Below are 23,540 nucleotides of genomic sequence, written 5' to 3'. Positions count from 1 at the left end.
CCTGCAACTCGAGGAGGCCTGTCGCTACACTGTTACTAATCCGAGTGACTAATCCTAATTAAAAGTTTTCAAATCACTTTTAAAACTTTTGACACTTTTTAACGACTCTTATTTAAAGACAACAATCTTAACTTAACACCTTAATGTTACTTCCGGAACACTGAAAAAAATTAGCCATTGCCATAACATTGCTTAACTTTGTACATAGGTAAAGATCTATACGCGCGTTGTGCCTCACGCTCTTCAACCAAAATGTTTAAATTTAGCTCTAGAAACCTCACAATAAATATCTTCCAGGAACAAGATCCCCATATCTCCGGTGGACGACGACCGGTCAGCGCCGCTGCTGCAGTACGCGGAGTGGGCGCCCGCCGGCTCTGGCCTGGTCTTCGTGCACGACAACGACATCTACTACAAGCCCAAGGTGCTGAAGCCCCTGGTCTGCCGGATTACTAACACAGGTGAGTGGTATCAAACTATTCTCAGTGTAAAAGAAAGCAGAAAATCATGTAAAGTGGACTAGAAGTCAAAGAGCCAACAAGGCTGCAAACTTTTTTATTCCCAACCCTAGAGAGAGGTTCTACCCATATTAGACAACCCTGAAGCATTGCATGGCGGAGCGGGCACCATACCGTTCTCAGATCCGGTGATTTCCTGGTTCGATCCCCAACCAGAAGTCTAAACGATGAATGTAGATTTCTCTCTTGGGTCTTAGTTTTAATATGTTAGTCTTTGTATGTATCCATGATACCCACTGCAGAGGATTCCAGAGAAAGCCTTATATGCATTTATGTCATTCCAATACATATAGATTTCCTTACTTCTTTATCGAAATAATATAAAATTGATACCTAATAGGTAAAAAAAATTAGATGTTTCCTGAAGATGACGACCAAAAACACTACTAGACTCTACTTCTCTAAAATAAAAATCCTGAATTTAATTTGGCAAAATGCCGTCTATTTGACAAAACTTCCAACACACAAGGTCCGAAGTCTATGTATGATATGTATGTATAACATACTCCCAAACTTATATAGAATGGTGATACGAGCTCTCGAGACATCCTATAAAGAAGTTGTCGGGTACCTAATAACTATTGAGTTTTAAGGAACCATACGTGGATCGCTTTCCGATGAACGACCGTGTCTTGCTACACTGTGAGAGATTAACTAGCAACTATATGATACTGACAATATAATACAGTAATGGTTACAGTAGCCTCGTGGTTGAAACTCAGCTTCTTGAGGGGTCCAAAATTCAAATCCCAGGCGTATACCTCTGATTTTTATAATTATGTGCGTATTAGAAATGAATTATCACTTGGTTTAACGGTGAAGGAAAATATCGTGAGGAGAACTGCAAGTCTGAGATATCTTTAAAAAGATCTTAATTGTATGTGAAGTCTACTAATTTTCCAGACCAGTGGACTGTGGCTTAATTCTCATTCTGAGATGAGACCCGTGATCAACAGTGTGACATAATAGGGTGGATGTTGATGATGATGAATGTAATACAGTAAATATTAATGTGAGGATAATAAAACCTATTTTTGCTTTGTCATGGAAGAATTAAGTGCTGCTAGGTGGGTACTGTTTTCTTTTTCTTTTTTTTATAGTGGACACTTAGAGCGTCCAACTTAGTTCTAAGGAGTAACTAAGCATAGTCGGCCTAAAATAGCACAATCCCTTTTATGGCTCACATACAAGCTTACAAATCTTCTTTACCAAATACTATCAGATCATATATTAGTAAAGATCACTCACTCCTAACAAGAAAATGTACCCAGGTTTGAGAATTGAAATAGTTGTGTAAAAAGTTTTGCCATGTCTCTATGCTAAAATGTCCCCAAAATATTTGAAACACTTATTTATTTATTATGTTAATTACGCAGTATTAATTGTTCGTAAATTTTCTCTAAAAATGTTTTTTATTTGTCAAAAATTAAAAAAATAATAATTGACAAATCAGCCTTTTTGAGACTTCATTCAATTTCAAGGCGGCGAAGTAACTTTACTATGCACGTTTGTTACTACAATTTCAACTTAACTCTTCGTTCGCTAACGGTAGAACATGTACCTTATATCCGAGATTGACTCAGCGATAAACGTGAACTGAATTCCGAATGGCAGACGCCATATTGAAACGATTTCACGGTTTTACAGCGGGTTATGGAAATAGTACAATAGGTGTCGTTATGCAAATGTACAACGTATTTTACCAAATAGTAGAAATTTTGAAAAAAAGTCAGATTTTGTACGAAAAATTGACATGAAAACATTTCCACATTCGTACCCATATGAGATATACAAAAACAAGTACATAAATACCCAGACCCGTCTGGGTCAGAAGTCTGAATTCAATAGATGCATGGCCCGGCGTGGAACTTGGAGCCAGTGATAAGACGAAGTGGATTATTATTAATAGTATTATCTATCTCAGTAATACTCCTACCTGAAGTAGGTATGTGATGGTACAGTAGAGTTGTCTCCTTTGTTTCATATCGAAAGCAAAGGCCTGGGATTGATACGACAGAGTACTGCGCACAAGTTTATTGTTCGTTACGGACACGATTATAATTCCATACATTAGACTACACGCTAAAAGCAATGATAGCCTCGTGGTTAAGAAACTTGGCCTCTCGATCGAGGGGTTTGAGGTTCAAATCCTAGGCACGCACCTCTGATTTAAAATTTATGTGTGTATTAGAAATTAATTATCACTTGCTTAGACGGTGAAGGAAAACATCGTGAGGAAACTCGCATACCTCAGAGATTAAAGAAAAAAAATTATATAAAGGTACAAATTATATAAAAATACAAGGTATATGAAGCCTACTAATTCGCACTTGGCCAACGCGGTAGACTATGGCCTAATCCTTTTCATTCTGAGAGGAGACCCGTGCCCAAGTTTTACCATCAGTTATATTACAGCTAGCAAAGTTTAGTTAAGTTCGCATTCTAACTTCAACTAATAACTTTGCACGTGAAACTTTGAACCGCCGGAGCCAAGACAGCACAGTCACACCTATTTCTGTCTAATAACAGCAGAATTGAGCATTGTATCATCTAGTTTGAAAGGTGTGGTAAGGGAGACGTACTTTTCCGAGGCGTTCCAGCCTAGTCCTCAAGGGTATCTATTGCCGCCCTCAAGTAGGCCTCTAATTTAATCTGAGGATGTCAGCAGATGTCCATGAGCGGCAGTAACTACTTACCATCAAGTGGACTGCATGCTTGTTAACTACTTCAAAATTATAAAAACACTAAAAGTATTTCAAGACTTGAACTTGATGCGGTTAGTCTTATTACATTTAGTATAGATAAAATACATCATTACTGTCCCGCTTTTGTCCCACTGTTGGGCAAATGACTTTAATCATTTGCCCAACAGTGGGACAGAAAAGGTTTGCAGTCACACTTTAATAAGCTTAAAGGTGGTAGAACCCTTTATTGTGCAACTCCGGCGGCACCACCGCCACACGTACTCGTATATCTGCCTATTAACAGTAGTGTCAAGCGCTGTGTGGTTTGAAGGGTGTGGTAAGGGAGACATACTATTCCGAGGCGTTCCAGCTTAGCCCTCAGGGATGGTAGCGCATCTGCGGCTGACTTCAGGTAGCAATCTAATCTAATCTGGGCTTGATTAGTAATATCCCTGAGCGGCAGTAGCCACTTACCACCAGGTGGATTGCATGCTTGTTTGGTATTATCAAAATTATAAAAAACCTAAATGTACTTGACCTATTTCACTTTAAATCATTACTCTAAAGTCACTTGCCCAACAGTGGGACAGAAAAGGTTTGCAGCCACACTTTAATATGCTTAACTGAAAAGGTTAACATCAAAGGTTCAGATGCAGCCACGTTCAAAAGAATTGTTTTCTCATGCAGAATGTAATCCCGTTAACCTTTCGGGCATTTTTTATCTGGGGAGTAAAGCTGCTAAAAATAGATAATAAAGTACCTATCCGCTAGAAACGCTAGAAAACTTTTATTAGTTTTAAATTATTTACTGTTGACCTAACAATAAATCAAAGTCTGCAAAGTAAAAAAGAAAACGCTCATTTTTTGAGAACTACAAATTTTACTGTAACAATTATTAGACTAACAATTTACTTTAAATACACAAGTTAAACAAAACATTAAATAGGTTTTATGCATTGAGTAGATGGGTGAATTTCTTTTCGAATTCAGATCTTAGACCAACAGGCGAGACTAGACAGGGTTTATTTACTTTTGGAGACAGCGGAGACTTAGTAATAGTTGTAATGACTTAACCCATTAATTCCCAAGGGTTTAAATACAAGCATATTTTTTTTTTATTTTATTATTTAAATTAGTTACATATACATTCAAAAGGAGACATTCATAGTCAGACATTCTGTTTAAATTACACATGGGTACTGATGGGTTGACGGTTTATCATCATAGTGTCTTAACCCTGATGATGCTCCGATTTGAGCGAACGTCTTAGTGGTGGTATGTATACTGGTGTTTTCTTATTTTTTGCATCTGCACGCATCTTTTATGGGAGGGAGAGTGGTACATACTGCATGGTTTAAAATATATAACATCATACATATTAGTAGCGGATTGTTGCGAAGTAGTTTTAATCCTAACTTATTAGTAATAGTACTTCGATTTACTCTGTGGCTACGGAACTCTAAACGGGTACATGAATCATTGACATCCATGTGAACTGAATTAATAACTCCCAACTATCCAGGTGTCCCAGGCGTGATTTTCAACGGCGTCCCCGACTTCCTGTACGAGACAGAGGTGCTGCGGCTGGACCGCGCGCTGTGGTTCAGCCCGGACGGCCAGACGCTCATGTACGCTACCTACAACGATTCCCTGGTGAAGGAGCACAAGTACCCGTGGTACGGGCTAGACCAGCCCGAACCGCCCGCCTACCCCACCATCAGGACTTTACGGTACCCTAAGGTTAGTTGTCTAATTTTCTTTCTTGGAGAAGTCTGAATTCATTTTGAAAGGACTTTCCCACGAAGACTACTTCACAAGGATAGGTGCATAACTTTATTACTTATTACTAAATCCAAAGCTTAATTTATTTATAATATTTAATACTTAATATTAAAGTAATAGCCAAAAATGGATTTAGATTTTACGTTAGCTAGTGTCACTAAATAGGACTCTACCAAAAAATTCAGAAAAATAATTATTTTTTTTAACAAAGGTAGATTACATTACACGTGTAGGTTTACAGAGTAAGTGATTTGGAGAGTAAATAAAATGTCTGTGTTTGGCGACTCCGCTCTTCCATCTTCTATATTAATATGCTCTGCCTTGTCTATATTAATAGATTTTTTGATTTCAATTATCCCAAGAAAATTATGAAGAAACCACGTTAGAAATTAAAATTTTGTTCAGATATCTCATCTTCTATGTACAGATAAGTATAGATATCTCACCGCCTTGTAATTGAAGGAAGCCATTAAATGGCTTAAACGGCTGACATTTCTGTTAGCCATTTAATGGCTGTCATGGTGTAATTTACGCGGAACAATGCCTACATGCGCACTTAAGTGGTGCAAAACACGAAATCGAAGAAAAAGTGCGGAGAAATATCGTTTCATTCGTAAATGCTCCGAAAACTACATTTTCTTAATATTTTTCAAACACAAAATAGATGACAGTGACAATTTCAATTGTCAAAACTACTTATATTTTCTTGTTAGGAGGGAGTAATCTTTACTAACCTATGATATACTACGTATACATTTTATATTTTTTATTTATGTAATGTTTTTATTTGTATCCTACTAGTCGATTTGTATTTGAACGTTCATTCAATATCCGTTTTGATTTCAATATATTTCTGTTGACTTTGTTACAGTACCTACACTATGACTACAATAACATTTTACGAACTTCCAATGTTTGTGTACACACATTTGAACTTTATCTATATTAACAGGTAAACACAAATAACCCGGTGGTGACGGTGTATGTGGTCAGCTTGAAGACTCCAAAATTCCTGTTCTCCCACGCCATACAGTTCACGTCGCAGATCGATAAAGGTAATTGATAGTACTACTAGTTTTTGCCCGCGAAAGAAAATAATTAAACATAAAACTAAAAAACATAAAACTGAAAATTCGTACCTTGAACTTTACTAAAGATCATCACTTGATCAAATGCATAGTTTACGATTCAATCCTTACTAATCGATTAAAATAATCGATGTTTTGGGTCCAAAAGATCGATTCTCCGATTAATCGATCTTAGATCGCCATCCCTAGTTCCCGTGAGATTTCCGGGATAAAAACTATCCTATGTCCTTTCTTGGGTCTCACACTATTTTGTACAAAATTTCATTAAAATCGGTTCAGTGGTTTGGGCGTGAAGAAGAGACAGCCAGACAGACAGACAGACAGATTTACTTTCGGATTTATAATATTAGTAAGGATTAGGTAACATAAAGGTAATTTACAAGGTTTTTTGGCATATCTTATGATTTCTTATGCAGTGCAATATGTAAGTCAGCCAGTTGGTTTCAGATATTCTTAACGTTAACTGATCAAGTCATGTTCGTTTCCGACTGAATTTTCATAAATTTAACCATTTAGAATGAGTCTGACCGGGGATTGAACCAGTACCCGGATTCATTTACTATATCCTGGCCTGATATTACACTTACAATCTTGTGTGGTTCGTTTTTTACTTCAGTTTTATCTAATTTAATTATGAATTTACTTGCCCGAGAATCGAACCCAACTCTACGTGAACTGTCGCACGTCACACCACTCGTAGGTGCAGGCCAGCTCTCCAGTATTAAGAATCTTGACCATGGAGACCAAGATGCATAATTGGGTCGCAGCAGCCCTCGAGCTGCCACTCGGGCGATAACAAAAGCTGGAATGATGCATGTCTGCATTTTGTGAGTGCGGGCTTTTCGGAGCTTTTAGCAATCGAGTCGCGTGCAAGCTATCGGGGAAGTGGGAAATTGTTGGTGTTTTGTTGTTTATAAGTAGTTTAAGTGTTTCGATTTTAAGGTAATTGTCTATTTGTCATTCAAAGAAATAAATAGTTAAATCAAACATACGGGTAGGTTTCTTTGTATACAAAATCTCATTTGAATTTTAGGATAGGTTTGGCGAAGTAAAAGTCATACCGGTCTAACAGTAAGTTCCAAGTTCGATTCCCGGACAGACTAAAATAATCTAAATGATGAACTTACATTACTTTTCTGGGTCTGGGTGTTCATATATTTTGTTGTCTCCTTGGCACCCACAATACAATGAATCTTAGTGGTGGGACTAGGAATACGAAAAACTCTTTATGTAGTATATGCATTATATTATTACAAGGGCACATAATAATATTAAGTGGAGTGTCTACCCGTTTTACTGTGATACGCTATTACACGACGAGTGATTATTAAATCTTTATTGTCTCAGTCTAAATTTTCAAATATTACAGCTTGTTAATTACAAATATTTTAATTATTTAATTGTTATTGATTTATTTTTTATTTATATCGCGATATGAAGTCAGGAAAAACTTACAATACTTTATTAAAAGATGAAAAATAGGTTTCGTTCGTGACGTTGGTTGGTACAAACGCCTTTCGTTGGTAATTCTCTTTACAATATTATGAATTTCAGGTTGGTACGTGCGCTGGACGACCTGGATCTCGGAGCGGCAGATCGCGGTGCTGCTGCTGAACCGTCCTCAGAACGTCTCCATCATCAGCATCTGCAACGCTGCCAGCTACAACTGCCAAGATGTGAGTCTACGTGTGATAAATGAATGAATTTCACTTCCCTTTAATTACTTTGTTTTAATTACTTTTCATTTTATTTTCATCGATTTAAAGTTATTTATACTTTTGGAAATTGGAAACCAATGCAAAGGAAGTCGTTTTCATAGAATACAAGTATAATACAAATATACTTACTGTCTTTATAAAATTTAAGATCACATTCAACCGATCTGCAAAATATGTAAAATCTTGTTTCGAAACTTACTGGAAACAAACACTGGAAATATACTAAAAAGTTTTCGAAACAAGTTTGATTCGACCGGGGAACCACCGCCTCACTTATTTCCTGAGTAGATTGTATGTATTGAAGTAGTACTTTTAGTTCGTACGTTGCAGTGAAAGGGTATGGATGACAGCTAACTTACATATAGCTTTACGTAGGACATGTTCATATTGTTCACAGATGTCCATGAGCAGCAATGACCACTTACCATCGGCAAGCTCGTTGCCACGCTAATTTTATAGAAAAATCTTAAAAAAAAATGTTCTACAAATCCCATCAGATCAAGTTTGTTGCTACCCTCATCTTATAAAATATCTTAAAAAAAATACATTTTTTCCTGCAAATCCCATTCTAGATCTATCGCGACGAGTCCGACGGCACGCGCTGGTCGGGTCTGGGCGCGGACCCCGTGGAGGACGACTGCGGCTGGTGCGGCGGCGGCGCCATCGTGGGCGGCCGCAGCGGCGTGTTCACCTCCGCGCCCATCACTGACCAGGTATTACCACTGTTCGGCATCATCATTACCATCATCATCGTCATCATCATGACAATAATCATCATTATCATTGTTACGATAATAATATTAATAATCATCATCATCATTATTATCATCATTGTCGTCATCGTCATGATAATAATAATAATAATTATCATCATCATTACGTACATACAGGCTAAGACAAAACAGCTATAACATTTTCTAATCATTTTGATAAACGCTTTCCTTGTTTTTTGTTTGGTAGTTTGAGTATAGCGGAATGCGAATAAATATGTTATTAAATAATTTTAAGTCAAAAAATAATGTAATAATAAATAATAATTATAATCTTATATATAAAATTCTCGTGTCACAATGTTAGTTACCGTACTCCACCAAAACGGCTTTACCGATTTTCACCAAAGGAGATGTTTCATTTTCGGCCATCTCATGTACACTATATCTAAAAAACACGAATAATTTGTGTAATTGAAGAAAAATACACATATATTTTGATAACCTAAAGTATTCCTGTTCGGGAGCAAGTTGGCTTAACGATGCGCAGCAATAAAATACGGTTTCGGTAAGAGCGATATAATGGTTCGTAATAAATCGTTACAAAATATGGAACGGTCGAGCGTGCGTCTGCGCCGAGGTTTGTTCGCGCACTGGCCCCCGCCCGCCGGTGAGGTCAATGCCCCCGGTGCGCGGTCGTTGGCCGCAGTCCCCGCGCTCCGCTCCCCTCGACCCGCTACTTGCGTAGACAAACTGCCCGGGTTGAAGTGCATGCTTCAATAGGAAGAGGACAGATGTTGTTGAAGGCGCGCCGCAGTGTCCCCTTTCGCGTCTTGATGTCTGCGACACGCACGACACCGTCGCTGCCCGGGTAGATGTTCTCCACGCGCCCCAGTAGCCAAAGCAGTGGTGGCAGGGCCTTGTCCTTCACTAGGACTAGCGAGCCCTGCTGCAGATCACCAGACGCTGCAGCCCATTTTGTCTTCTGTTGAAGTAATGAAATTTATTTATTGTATCTATTCCATCATTATCGTGAATTAGTGACAAAAATGTATCTCTAAATTGAGCCAAGATTGATAACCACCGTCAAAGTGAGGCAAATCTATTTTTGGTAAACGAATAAAATTGTTGTTATGCCTACCCAATACAGAATCCTCGGAGCCCGTTACAAACCCAGCTGACTCGCGAATGCCCTCTGCGGTGGCAGCGTCCGCCAGCATGCCCCGCGCCCGCGCAGCCAGGGAATAGTACAGCTCCTCGAACTGGGTTCGCGCCGAGTATGCCTCGTCCGTCTCGTCCGATAATAGCTCGATCTCAGTCTGTAATTCATCGAAAACTTCGTATAAGGCATCAAATTTACTATACCGGCCTTCAAGCTCTATACGCTGTAATTTGGATAAAGAGTTGGTTTTAGAAAGATTGTCTAAATAATTATTAAAATTTGTTAACTTTGCTTTCATTGAGCTACGCTTCTTAATAAGCTTTTCAGCCATTATTAAAGGCAAGTGCAAAAAAAAAAAAAGAATAAGAAAGACTAGAAGTAATAAGAGAAAGCAGCAAAGGCACGGAGAGTTTGAAATGAATTAATAACGAACAAAAGTATGAGTAAGCACAACGCGCGCGGAGCGCACGTAACGGTATATAACCGGTCGAACGGGTCGAAGCTTATGCAATACTATGATAAAAAAAATACTAACGAAGATTATAGCGCAATAATGCGAAGCATAAAATAATTATATTAAAGTCTGCTAATGAATTCAAATAGTTGCACAAATTTAAGTATTTTGAAAGCGGAAAAAAAAATTGGGATCATAGAAAAGAAAGGAATAATGATTGAAACGATCTCACGAATGTCAGCCCTTATCCTGAATCCAGTCTTCGTTCTCAATTCCTTCTTCAATTGAATAGGCGTGGCGCGCTTCTCGAATGAAAAAATTCCCACGGGGTCAAAGTCCGGACACGTAGCTCAGAAGTTGTAGTCGACTTCAATCCACGGCCAGCTGATTTCTTTTTCGTCGAAGGACCAATGTTCGGGAGCAAGTTGGCTTAACGATGCGCAGCAATAAAATACGGTTTCGGTAAGAGCGATATAATGGTTCGTAATAAATCGTTACAAAATATGGAACGGTCGAGCGTGCGTCTGCGCCGAGGTTTGTTCGCGCACTGGCCCCCGCCCGCCGGTGAGGTCAATGCCCCCGGTGCGCGGTCGTTGGCCGCAGTCCCCGCGCTCCGCTCCCCTCGACCCGCTACTTGCGTAGACAATTCCTGTTTAAAAATATTTAAAATAAGCATTCCACATTGAAATATTAAATATGGCGGAATACTGTCAATGTCAAGTTTTCAAAACTGTCGATGTCGGTCAGGGAACCTATGTGTACCCCACACATAGGTTACTATACTCTTTGGGTGTCGGTAATTCTGTATTTCGCTGTTTTTGTCGTAAAGTTATTGTTACCTTAGTACTTTACAACCTGGCTTTTGTTTTGGGTATCCCGTCATTGTTTCTGAATTTAATTAATTATTTATAATAATTATAACAAAACCTCCTTTTAAATAGTATCAGGTTTTATAGATGTAAGTGACATGTCAAATTAAAAAAGAAGAAGTTGTCAATTTGATATGTGTTAAAGTGGATATATACATATTATATAATAGTGGAATCCAATGTAAACGTTGAATAAATAAGTACTGATGAGAAGATTCCATTTCAACCCTGAATATGTTTCTGCTCTGTGCTGCTTACGATTTTGGACTGATTCTAACTTACTTGTTTACCCAGCTTATGTTTTATGGACTCTTGTGATTTTCGTGCGACCGCTGTGGATTGTGTTGACAAGGATTCAATATCATCAGGTAAAATATACATCAGTTAGTTGTATTGATCGTGAAATAATCGTTAATAATTTTAAACTCGAGAAGCTAATCTTTTTACATTTCTCTTTTTTTTAGATAATTACAATAGCAAGACAAGGACATTCTTGGGATGACAAAATAATCAGTTATTATTGCAACTGCATCGCTGGGCAACAAACCGTACTAGTAGGTAGCTGCGCTCACATTATGACCATTGTTTGATGTTTGGGCTGAGCTCGTCACAGGATATTACAGAACCTGCTACATGATCGGATAAAAATATTTATAAGAGAAGCTATTGAAAATGAATAAATAACGTATCGAAGTGAAGAATAAATAAAATATTATCTAGATGTGTACTGAAAGTTGTTTTATTTACACACTTAAATGTTTTAACTAAAATAAATTGTTATTGAAGTACATATTTTGGTATGTTTGTTTTAAGTCAAGAGTTATGAAAGTAAATATAATTAATGTTTATCAAATATAGGTATTGTTTCTCAATACATACAATACAATATTTATAGATCTACGCCCATTTGCGTAAAAATATATTTAAAAGTATATGGTGTATATAGTAAGTTAAAATAGAATGACAGATGACATTATTACGGTAATCACTACCGCCATGATGATTTTCCACTGTTGTGTTGCAAGTTTAAATGTAAATTATTGTTTTTAAACAATAAAACGGACATGATTTGAAGAAAATTAACGCCTACGAATTGTTCTTTGCATGTTTTCTTAGTTTTTAGTATAGTGTACTAAAGGTGGCCGGGAGCCCATACATTTTGAAACATCTCCTTTTATATGCGCATTCAGAAGGTTACTGAGAATCGGCTACTATCTATTTTTCATACCCTAAGTGATAAGAGTTCTTAACCCTTAACATTTTTTTATTTATATGGCAACACAACGTTTGCCGGGACAGCTAGTGTAATATAAAAGTTTGCTTAGTTATAATTATTATTTTCAGGAGACATAGTATTATTTTGATATAGTTTTTCATCTCATCATCATTTTTGATATAGTTGACAATAATTTAAATATGAAAACATGTTACTTACTTATTTTATTTCATAAATAGTACATTACAATACGAGGACGAAAATTTTTTTTCTGACAAGTGTGAGTTTGCAGGCCGAGCCGCAGGCGAGGACTGCAATCACACGAGTCAGAAAAACATTTTTCGTCCGCGTGTTGTATAAAATTTTATATTACGGGGTCGGAAATGGGGGTTTTGCGCACGCGGAGCGTGCGTAAAACGTCCATTTACGCACGCCGTGATATAAAAGTATTTATTAAATACTGTACCGAATAACTTACAGATATACAATATGAGCCTAAAATTGATTTATCATCAATCATGTTAAGTAAATAACTATAATGTATATGTCAGGGCGGCGTGTGGCGGCACGCGGTGCACCTGACGGCGGACATCCGCACCACGCTCACGCAGGGCAGCTTCGAGATCACGCAGCTGGTCGGCTGGGACGAGAGGCGACGACTCTTGTGAGTGATGTTACACGTTAATTATTGACACGACTACAATCAGTAGTGCCTCTGAGTTTCTGTCTCAATTGATAATTCGTCTTAAACCCTCTGAAATTTGTCATAACCTTAACAGTGCATTAGCCCACCGGGTTCTAAGAAGTCCAAAAATCCGGAGATGCTTTAAGGTTAGTCAATTTTGTGAATTATTTATCAAAACTATCAATTCTTATTAGGTAATTGTGGGGGTGTGTTTGAATAGACGTTCTTATTTCTATTTATATTTTTACTAGGGACGATACCAATACTGTTTATATGAGAAAATTACCTTCTTACTCTCCTCGCTCACTTGCGTTTCCTGGCACAGATCGTGATGAAGTATTCTACTCTCGTCCAACGATCCTATCTGCGTTTCATTGCACTTATCGCGATGAAACTGGTTACAAAATGTATATACCGATATCATTAGCTTTTATACTTAGTATAGCCAATGAAATTCCACGTATTTCAGTACCAATATATCTAAAATCGGATCAATATTTAACAAATAGTGGTCAAAAAACAAAAGGGGGGATCAAGTGTCCCTAGTTTCCCATACTATATTGTTTTATTCCTCGCAGGTACGTGATAGGCACGGCGCCGGAGAAGGCGGGCGAGCGGCACGTGTACCGCGTGTCGGTGCCGGCGGGCAGCTGGCCGCCCGCGCCGCGCTGCCTCACCTGCCCGGGACTCGAACCCGAGATCGATACCACTGAGCCACCCACTGAAGCACTGGTACGTAACAATAACTTATAAAATATATGAGGAAAAAATAAAGTAATTTTAAATTTTTCGTTAGTATGTTTTATCATACATATAAATTCAAATTTAGTTCAGATAAGGTTTATAATTTTAAACTCATATTATTCCGGAATTGCATGTACACCCGATACGCGGTTTTTATTTTTTTTATTACTAATGTAAATGTTTCAGGAGTTGGAGAACACGACGTCATCGCTTCCATCGTGGCCGACGTCGACGGTACTACCGCACGTGGCCGACGAGAACGACTCGCTGCCGACCGTCTGTCTCTACAACAGAGTCATATTCAGCAAGAACTTTTCTTATTATGTACAGGTATGAGAGATGTCTAACGCCTCGTGCCATGAAGTAATATTTCAATCCTTATGGAGGTGTTCTGTACCAAAAACTAATAAAAAAATTATAACAGTACCAAAAGAAAATTATTTTATAGTAGTAATTATTAGTATTTTTTTTTACTGCCTACAGACCATAGCGACGATTATTTAAAATAAATTTCAACTTTATATATAGAGGTAGGCGTTCCTAAGAAAATAGTCTTGACCAACGGATGAAGGAACGGATTGCGACCTGCGGCCATGAACGATTTCACTATAAACAATTGTTTGACCGGGATAACCTATAAGTAATTAGACGACCATTAAACCAGCTTATGATTTATACAGTCCACTTTACTTTTAACTAACTAACCTAACTTAACCTAACCTAACAGTGATCCTTATTCCTTTTGACGTAAAATCCCTAAAAAATTACAAAAGAATGATGAAGACTAAATCTTTGTTCAGGAGTGCCTGGGTCCCGGTCCGCCAGCAACGTTCCTGTGCTCCGCTAACGGCGCGCGGCGCGCGGTGCTGTGGGACGGCGCGCCGCTGCGGCAAAAGTTCGCCGCGCTCGCCGTGCCGCAGGTCAAAGTGTTCAGGGTTGAGGTCAGTGCAGACAAATATATACATCTAATACCTATCCTTTCCATTTCCATTTCCCACCTTTGAAACGGTACTTTAACCCTCCTACTAGGTTATAGTACGGTTCGGAAGGTGGGAAACCAATATTCGACCGGGGAGATATCATAACCACACTTGTAACTGGCGAGAAGCAGTTCTTGCGTTTCGTGGAAGGGTGTGGAATGTGGATGCCGGCTAAATTAGGTGTGTAACCAGTGGTAACACATTTCTTATCAGCTGCAGATAGAATCCCTGTTCTGTAAAGAGTTGGTTATAAAAATCTATGGGCGGCATGTACTACTTACCATCAAATTAACTGCTTGCTTGTTTGCTACTCCAAACTGTACAAAAATATAAATCTAAACTTATAAATTATTTTTTTATTTAAAATGGTGTTTTATATTCCAGGTCCAAGCCCACCGAGAAGCGAGAGTACGTCTTCTGCTACCACCGGGCTTGCGAGAAACTGACGACTTGCCACTCCCATTGGTACTACATGTGTAAGTAAACATTTCACATCTTAGGGAATCTTAATTTATATCGGAAACTTCTTCAAAGATACTACAATACATTAAATGGTAAATAAATGGGTATTTTTGCTGGCTAATCGCGGAGACACAATTTCTGAGACTATGTATGCTTAACGATCTTTTTCCTATTTTTCGCTCATTAACCCATTAATTCCTAAGGGATTAAATAAAAACATTTTTTTTTTAAATTTTATTATTTATATTAGCTACATATACATTCAAAAGGAGAAAATCATAGCCAGAAAAAATATTGATCATTCCGTTTAATTTCCACAAAATGTTGCGTTTACGCAACGTTGGGATTGGTGAACTTTAAAACTACTCGCAACTTACTTATAAGGATGGACACTCAAGTATTAATTCCTATAGTTAAAAGAACCACATTACGCAGTCTAATCTTAAAATCCTACTAATTCCATTTAAAAAGTTCACCATTTCATTGTCTTACCTTTTAATCTATACAGATCTGCAGAACCTGGTGGTCAGCTGGTGACGGAACGGTGGAAGCCGACGTGGGGCTGGTACCTGGCCTCCGCCAGGAACTTCATCGTGGCTGAGATTGACGCGAGAGGCTCTGGTGGACAGGTATAAAGATCAATTTGCGATAACTTCTGACTTCAATAACGACAGAATAAAATATGTCCATGATGTCGAAAACAGCTGAATATGGGTAGTTTGGAAATTGCGGACTAACCAATAGGCATTATAGGCTTAAGCCTAAGATGGCAGATTTTAAGTGCGGCAAAATAGTCGTTTTAGAGGGCGGCAACATTGGCGGCACTACGCAAATTTACTGTGACGACATTAATAAGCTTTTATAGGCTTCAGATGTGTAAATCCAGAGTTTGACACGTAACTTTCCACAGCATGTAATTCTCTAATTATTACCCATAAGCTCCTAAAAGTATCTGAAGAAAAAGTTTCAAGAATCTTGTGCAAGTTTTAAAATGTCATAATAAATGTTTTAATAGCTTTTCGTTTCAGGGTGAAGAATTAAGAACGGAAATTTACCAGAAGCTATTGTCTGTAGATGTGGAAGACCAAATTGCAGTTCTATCGTAAGTTCTTCATTTTAATGTCAGTTATTTAAGTACTAAACTTATAAATTAGTCCTGTGCTTCTTTAACTGTTGAAAGTTTGCCGACAGTTTATGGAATCTATTTTTGTCTATAGAGCAAGTCTGAATTTCTTGAAGCTAGTGTATTCATTAGAAACTTGTTTAAAAAAGTGTTGAAACTAGTGCAGTTTGACAGGCGAGATACTAACGCCAATGCTATTTCTAGTGTGTAGAATACTTTGTGTTTGGCAGATGGGTGTAAATGCTGCCTTAATTACATAATTATCATGTTAGTCGTTAGGAGTGCTAAGGCATCTGTGATCGGTTTCAGGTTGAATCATATGTAAGAACTTCAATAGAGTGATTCAAAATACTAGTGGTGCCATCTCTTGACGAGTTAGTGTAATGCAGGTACCTGCGTGACAACCTGAAGATGGTGGACGGCGGCCGCGTGGGCGCCTGGGGACGCGGCTACGGAGCCGGGGCCGCTGCGGCGCTGGCGGCTGGGGACGCGCGGAACGTCACGCGCTGCCTCGCCGCCGCCGCGCCGCTCGCCGACCTCGCGCACTACAGTACGTACCCAGCCCGTACTCCCCGTCCCCGCGACCGGCGCGCGCGCAACTTGATTCGTATTCGCCGTCGTCAACGTAATGCCAGAAGGATGGGAGGAACATTAGAAGGATTTTGTATATTAGTACTTATATTACACCTAGTTGGTAATAAGATTAGTCAAATTAAATTAGGTTAGTTATAAAGGTCAGTAGCCCAATAAAGAGTTATAGGAATATGGTGCATGTGACCTCTGAAGGAATATCGCGCAGAAAACAATCTTAGATTTATTATTCACCATGTTATTTTTTTATTAATGATAAATTTTACTAACATAGGTTTCAAGTACAATGTAAATATTAACAAAATACAGACTATATCTGAATTAAGTGGAAATAATAATTATAATAACGTTGCAAAGTGGGAAAAATCTTCATAAAAAGTGTCAGTTGTTATTGGATTTGACTATGGATTTATTATAATAGTGGTCAAAAATCCTGTAATGTTCGTAACTCAACAACGTTGGGATCACTTAAATCCCATTTGGCTCGCTGACGCACCAACACGCTTGTCCTTACCGACGGTCTAGTAGTCTAGTAGTCTAGACGGTATGACTGCTCTTACACAGTCCGCTCTCATTCCGTGTCGTATGCGCTCGAGACTACCCATAAGATGCTACATTACAGTGATCAAAACCTTTTAAAAGTTTCGTTACTATAATCGGGACATTAGGAACTTTAATAATGTTATTAAATTATGGATGTCCATATTTATATTTTTGCATAATTGTACTTCACTGCATAGTCTCTTCAATGATAATGTTGACATGTAGTACACCGCCAGTCGTCAGCCTTGTGTCACGTATATTCAGAGCTAAAAACCTCGAATTCAAATAATTTAAAACAATATCCAACCTACTTATAGCGCCCCCTACCGGTAAATGTCATTATCGTTTTTCGTGCAGCCTGTGTACATTTATGATTTTTCAAAATAAGAAATAAAATAAGTAATTTATCGTAAAAATTGTTAATTTATAACAAATATTTCAATTAATAATTTATAAAAGACGTAGGGTGATATATTGTGCAGAAAAGTTACAATGGAAAATAAAGAATTTTGACGAAATTATTCTGAAGACTTGTACTAGGCGGCCATTACGAATGCAGTCGCAAATTGAAAATGTATTATTTTCATTTATTAAAGATAAGATGATAATCTTATATATTAATGAGGAATGACAAGGTAAATTTTTACATATATATTTTTCCAAGCAAAGGATTTTTAGATTACCATATTGTTCTGTAGCAAGGAATTTGACGTCTTATGTTCATTAACTAAGCTTGTCACCTATTTAGGTGATCTCGCTTATTTAAATCCTTATATAAATCTCGCTTATATAAAGCTATGAACATAGAAATAGGGTGCTATTTAGCCCCGTGCATGGGTACTAACCCGTTTATACTGAGTATTTACTCACATAAAAGAATCTACTATTGAGTAGAATATACCTAATAGGTATTCACCCGTTCAAATAAGGTTATGACCCTTACATATTGGATATTTACCTACATTACAAGAAATAGGGTGCTATTTAGCCCCGTTCATGGGTACTAACCTGTTTATATTGAGTATTTACTCACATAAAATAATCTACTATTGAGTAGAATATACCTAATGGATATTCATCCGTTCAAATAAGGGACCCTTACATATTGGATATTTACCTATATAACAACTATAATAAGATACTACTATTAAGTAGACGGATACAACGGATATTCACCCATTCTAATAGGGTATGATGTCCTTCACATGGGGTAAATAACCCATATAACATAATACTAATAATCAGTAGATAGACACAACTATTACCATCGATTGGGTGTAATGATTTTAATCAATGAACATTTTATTGAAGAATCATTCAGATTAATAATGTACATGATACAGGATATAGAGATGACAATTTATATCCTTTTGTAATACTCTAGAAGAACCTAAATTTGGTTTAACCATTCATAAGAATTTGGTATCTAGGTAGATCAGCATATTAAAGAGTAATTTACTAAAGGAACTATCTATCTATCTAGATGGTGATAGATAGACTAAAGGAAAAAATAGTTTAAAGGAAGAACTGGACCTCTAGGAATATCTAGGAAACTGTGGGACGGATAACACATGATTAGACTTTAAAAGTTGCACAAGTCGCAGTTACTATTGTAGCTGTAAAGAGTCAAAAGCCATGCCACATCAGGCGAATGCTTACTGCTCTCGAGCATTTGACATGATTGTTTCTTAATAATTTTAAATTATTTGCCTTTATAAAGATAATTTGCTATCAATTATCTTATTACTGGTGCTGGTCATTTATTATGTATAATAAATAATAAGAAGAAATTTCATAGTACAAGTACTGGAACAAATGATCGGCAAAATGGTTTAAGAAACAATGATTGTTCAATTCATATATATATATAGTACAATATTTTATAATAACAAGTATAACGAAGATATTTACACTTCATCCTATGATAAACTTCATCCAAAAGTTTGAGATACTCATACCAAATAGGGTCATTATCTGACTTACAACAAGCCTCATGTACAAATACCTGTGTCACAGAAAGGCTTGATCGAAGTTTCCTTTGGAATAAATCTTCAATCACAACAGATTTTTAGGTGAGTGGTTAATAATGTGGTCGATTATAATTATAATTTTAAAGACCAGTTGTAACAAATAACTATTGACCCAAGCTTTGCAAGTGGTTAGCTTTAAGAGTCTATTTGTATAAACACTTAAACTCATTATTCTTAAGGATTTTTTTCAAAATATACTCGGTATGTGTGTAGAAAGACTTCTCACATCAGTGGTAACATATTGTTTACTCTTAACCAATTTTTTACAATATTTTTACTTTACCAACACCTGATGATGGTGATGTTGGTTTATATTGAATATCTTGGTCTTAATCTTGAGCTTTAAATAAAGCCTGGCATTCCACTCACTACTTACTATTGTTTTCAAGAATGCATATTTGGATACTAATTCATGATTACCTTAAACAGTGTTTACATGTCTATGGTTAAATGGAAATTCTATGCATTTCAAGTTCTTTCCTTTGGTTTGAGCAGAACACTATATTTATGTTTTTACTAACCTTTTAAAAGATACAAGACCATACATAACTGATTAAGATCTAGGGACATTGTGTCAGTTATATATTTATATAACATAGTTCCTATTTGAAATGTCATAATATTGGACAAGGAACAATAACGACACTTAGTAATTTAGGATCATAGACATAATAAGCTATATCATTCTTTAGGATTTATTGGTTACTTAAAAGATAGTTTGATAATTGGAAATAATACAACTGTTAAGGTTGTTCATTGTATTATACAAGGAATAAATAAATAAAAAATCAAATTGCTTTACCATTAGATAAAAGATTCAAAATCAACACAAGGGTGAAATAAAAAGAAAAAAAAAAAAAAAAAAAAAGAAATATATATATAATAATAATATTAAAAAATAAAAATTATAATAAATGCAAAGATATGTATATATATATAACAATTTTAATAATGTTTATCAAAATACTATCCCTCTTACAGATAGATATAATTACAGGTGGTAGTTGTCATATTATTTTTATTATCGGGACACAATCAGTTATGTAACATATGGTCATTATTCTCGGTATTTTTGTTATTTGATTTAAATAACAAATCCGATCAACTATTTAAAGTTAAATGCAGCGTTACTTGTGCTTAAAGATATTTTTTTCAATAATCATCTTCAACACGGTGAAACCCTAATACGTGTAGGCAACTCCACAGTTATTTCATATAGAAACAGCATGGTGTTTAATACCCACATTTAACCGTAATATCAGGGCACATATTGGATTTATTGAATACCCAAAAAATGTTTTTATTTCCCTAATACATTCAATAATTTCAGAATGAATTTGCTATCACTAAATCAAGATTATACATTGCGAATTAACACTTTGAAGGTTTTTAAATAGATTTATTTACTAGGAAACCTACAAGAAGTATGACTTACATGTCATGACTAAGGTTATACTATTTAAATGGAAATATTCATTTTATTTCTAATAAAATAATTGTTGTTAAAGATTTTCTCTGAACGGTTGGGGAGTTTGTGGTAGTATCAGACTGGTCCAGACAGTCCTAAAAAATAGTATTAAAATAATAATAATAATAATAATAAAAATAAATAAACCTTTCGTTTTGGAAGGGTTGCATTTTGGGTCTCATATGAATTAAAAAAAAAAAAAAAAAAAGATCTAGATCCATTTGTTTTTTCGTCAACGCTTTACCCTGTATGTTACTCGCTTCCTCGAGGAGCGTTTCGTTTCTATACACGAATCTCAAGATTTTGTTGCTCTACAAGCAATGTTAGACGCAATAATGAAAACGTGATGCTGGTGCTTATAATATTTTGGCCTAAACAGTGTAAATAACTAGATCTATCTGTAGACTGGTTACAATATTCTTTTCATTTTGATATATATATATCTAGAATTATTTTTGTTCTTAAAATGCATATTTAGGTTTTCTATCCTCCATATCCCAAGTATGCTATTAGTTGGGATAGTTACATCTGATGTATAAATATTTTTAGCGAGTTAAGTGTAAAATATTATATATTATTTAGTGGAGATGAAGAATAAATACTATTTACTTTTTTTTGGTTATTGTAATTACTCATATAGTAAAAAGAAAAAAAAAAAAAAAAAAAACAATAATAATATATGAGTAATATATATATATATATAAGTAATATATAAAAACAATAGATATCGTATATATTATGACGTTCACTTGGTGTAAGCCCGTGAATGCCATTATTACTACAGATTCGCCTACATCTGAGTCGAGACTTCTAAAAAGTATACATAAACATAATAATAACATTATTGTATATTAACCAAATTGCTTGGCGGAAGATATTGTATATTAAATTGCCACATGAATTTAAACCTTACTATAACCAGTGTTCAAACAATCTAGTATTACCATTATTTCATAGTAATCATAGTATTTGTCCAGCACATCCTTAATAAAATTACCTAGATAGGCCTAGTAACACTTGAGAGTTACAAGAATAAGTTTATTTCTTTTATGTAATCTTATAATACAGTGACCTCCCAGACGACAGTTTCTAGATTTTACCAACCACGGAGGATGATGGCATTGATATATCATTTTTTACAATACATACCATTAGAGAGCATGCTTTACCACGCTGCTACGCTGACGTCTAAACATATGAGTGTCAGTTAAGACCCTCTTAGAAGGATAGCTGAATGGATCAGATCTAAGTTCAATTTTGTAGTAGAGACGTTACATCAAACGTATACTTGATAACTGTAATTAATATTTAAATAGATATATTAAATTAGGAATTTTAAAAATAATAGGATTTAAATGTTTTTGTATCTTGTTTAATAGGCTCGTTATTTTACAAATCTCTAAACATCTACATGTCAACATTATCATTGAAGAGACTATGCAGTGAAGTACAATTAGAAATTAAACGAACTTACCTAAGTGAAGTTCCAATTTCAATTGTACGAACTGCATAGTCTCGAAATGATATTATAACCCACCCACCCATACTTATATACGATAAGTATTACCCATAATATCATCTGTGTTGTAAAATAATCGAGCTAATGAACTTACATCTTGACCCCAGGATCTCTAAACTTAATGACATTTACCGGTAGGGGGCGCTATAAGTAGGTTGGATATTGTTTTAAATTATTTGAATTCGAGGTTTTTAGCTCTGAATATACGTGACACAAGGCTGACGACTGGCGGTGTACTACATGTCAACATTATCATTTCGAGACTATGCAGTTCGTACAATTGAAATTGGAACTTCACTTAGGTAAGTTCGTTTAATTTCTAATTAAATTTGTCATCAAATAAAGCGTCCTTTAAGTGTAGCTACCTGCATCCGAGCATCCCTTTATCGATATCGAATTGTGCGGCATTGTCCCATTCATTTGACGTCAACTTTTATGATTCGGGCCGCATGTTCGTAATGGCGTGACTATAGTGAGTGATTTACGCTCTGCTCATAGTAATACGTCTGTCGCAGACTCGTACTGGACGGAGCGTCACGGCGGCGGCGCGGCGGGCGGCGCGGGCGCGGTGTGGCGGCGCGCGGGCAACCTGCCGCCGCGCCGCGTGCTGCTGGCGCACGCCGCCGCCGACGAGCGCGCGCCGCCCGAGCACGCGCTCGCGCTCGCGCGCGCGCTCATCCGCGCCGGCGCGCTATACTCGCACCAGGTAGCTACCGCCATTTTTTATTTAGTTTTATTTAGTTTTTTTTTTTTTTTTATAATATAGGAGTAGCAGACGAGAATGCAGTCCACCTGATGGTAAGTGGCTACTGCCGCCCATGGACATCTGTAATCAACCCTAGATAGGATTAGATATTCCTACCTGACGTAGGCCACAGATGCGCCGCTACCCCTGAGGACTAAGCTGGAACGCCTCAGTAAAGTCTGTTTCCCTCACCAGAAGGCAGAAATAGGTGTGGCGGTGGTGCCGCCGGAGTCTAGCCACAAAGGGTTGTACCTTTAAAGTCCAATTAAATGCTACCTATACAGCTATGTTACACATAACAAATGTATGAATCCATCAGTATAATGTAATTACAAGCCATCAGTATTAACTTCGTCTTCAACATCAAAATCCTTATCATCGTCGTCATGATCTAGCACCACCTATAATTGTAAGACTCATCATTATCAAATAATCATCATCTTCACTTC

The 23,540-nt window shown here is 36.7% G+C and overlaps 1 protein-coding gene across 1 annotated transcript in view; it reads left to right on the top strand.

The window, feature by feature from the left end:
- The window catches only part of LOC140756594 (inactive dipeptidyl peptidase 10), a 183,472-nt gene that overhangs the window by 155,707 nt on the left and 4,225 nt on the right, over positions 1-23,540 (top strand). Inside the window, exons 5-18 of the mRNA XM_073092123.1 lie at positions 298-461; positions 4,725-4,942; positions 5,937-6,039; positions 7,627-7,748; positions 8,363-8,503; positions 12,753-12,865; positions 13,465-13,618; positions 13,817-13,960; positions 14,431-14,571; positions 14,995-15,086; positions 15,581-15,701; positions 16,101-16,174; positions 16,585-16,745; positions 22,862-23,052. Coding sequence (XP_072948224.1) covers positions 298-461; positions 4,725-4,942; positions 5,937-6,039; positions 7,627-7,748; positions 8,363-8,503; positions 12,753-12,865; positions 13,465-13,618; positions 13,817-13,960; positions 14,431-14,571; positions 14,995-15,086; positions 15,581-15,701; positions 16,101-16,174; positions 16,585-16,745; positions 22,862-23,052 — 1,939 coding nt within the window. The remainder of the gene's footprint in view (positions 1-297; positions 462-4,724; positions 4,943-5,936; positions 6,040-7,626; positions 7,749-8,362; positions 8,504-12,752; positions 12,866-13,464; positions 13,619-13,816; positions 13,961-14,430; positions 14,572-14,994; positions 15,087-15,580; positions 15,702-16,100; positions 16,175-16,584; positions 16,746-22,861; positions 23,053-23,540) is intronic.

The sequence above is a fragment of the Epargyreus clarus genome, unplaced genomic scaffold, assembly GCF_041222505.1.
Source record: "Epargyreus clarus isolate Ecla_fem2 unplaced genomic scaffold, WU_Ecla_fem_2.2 ptg000035l, whole genome shotgun sequence".
NCBI lineage: Eukaryota > Metazoa > Arthropoda > Insecta > Lepidoptera > Hesperiidae > Epargyreus > Epargyreus clarus.
Note: the sequence above shows the minus strand (reverse complement) of the source record. Positions and strands in the feature narration are given on the sequence as shown.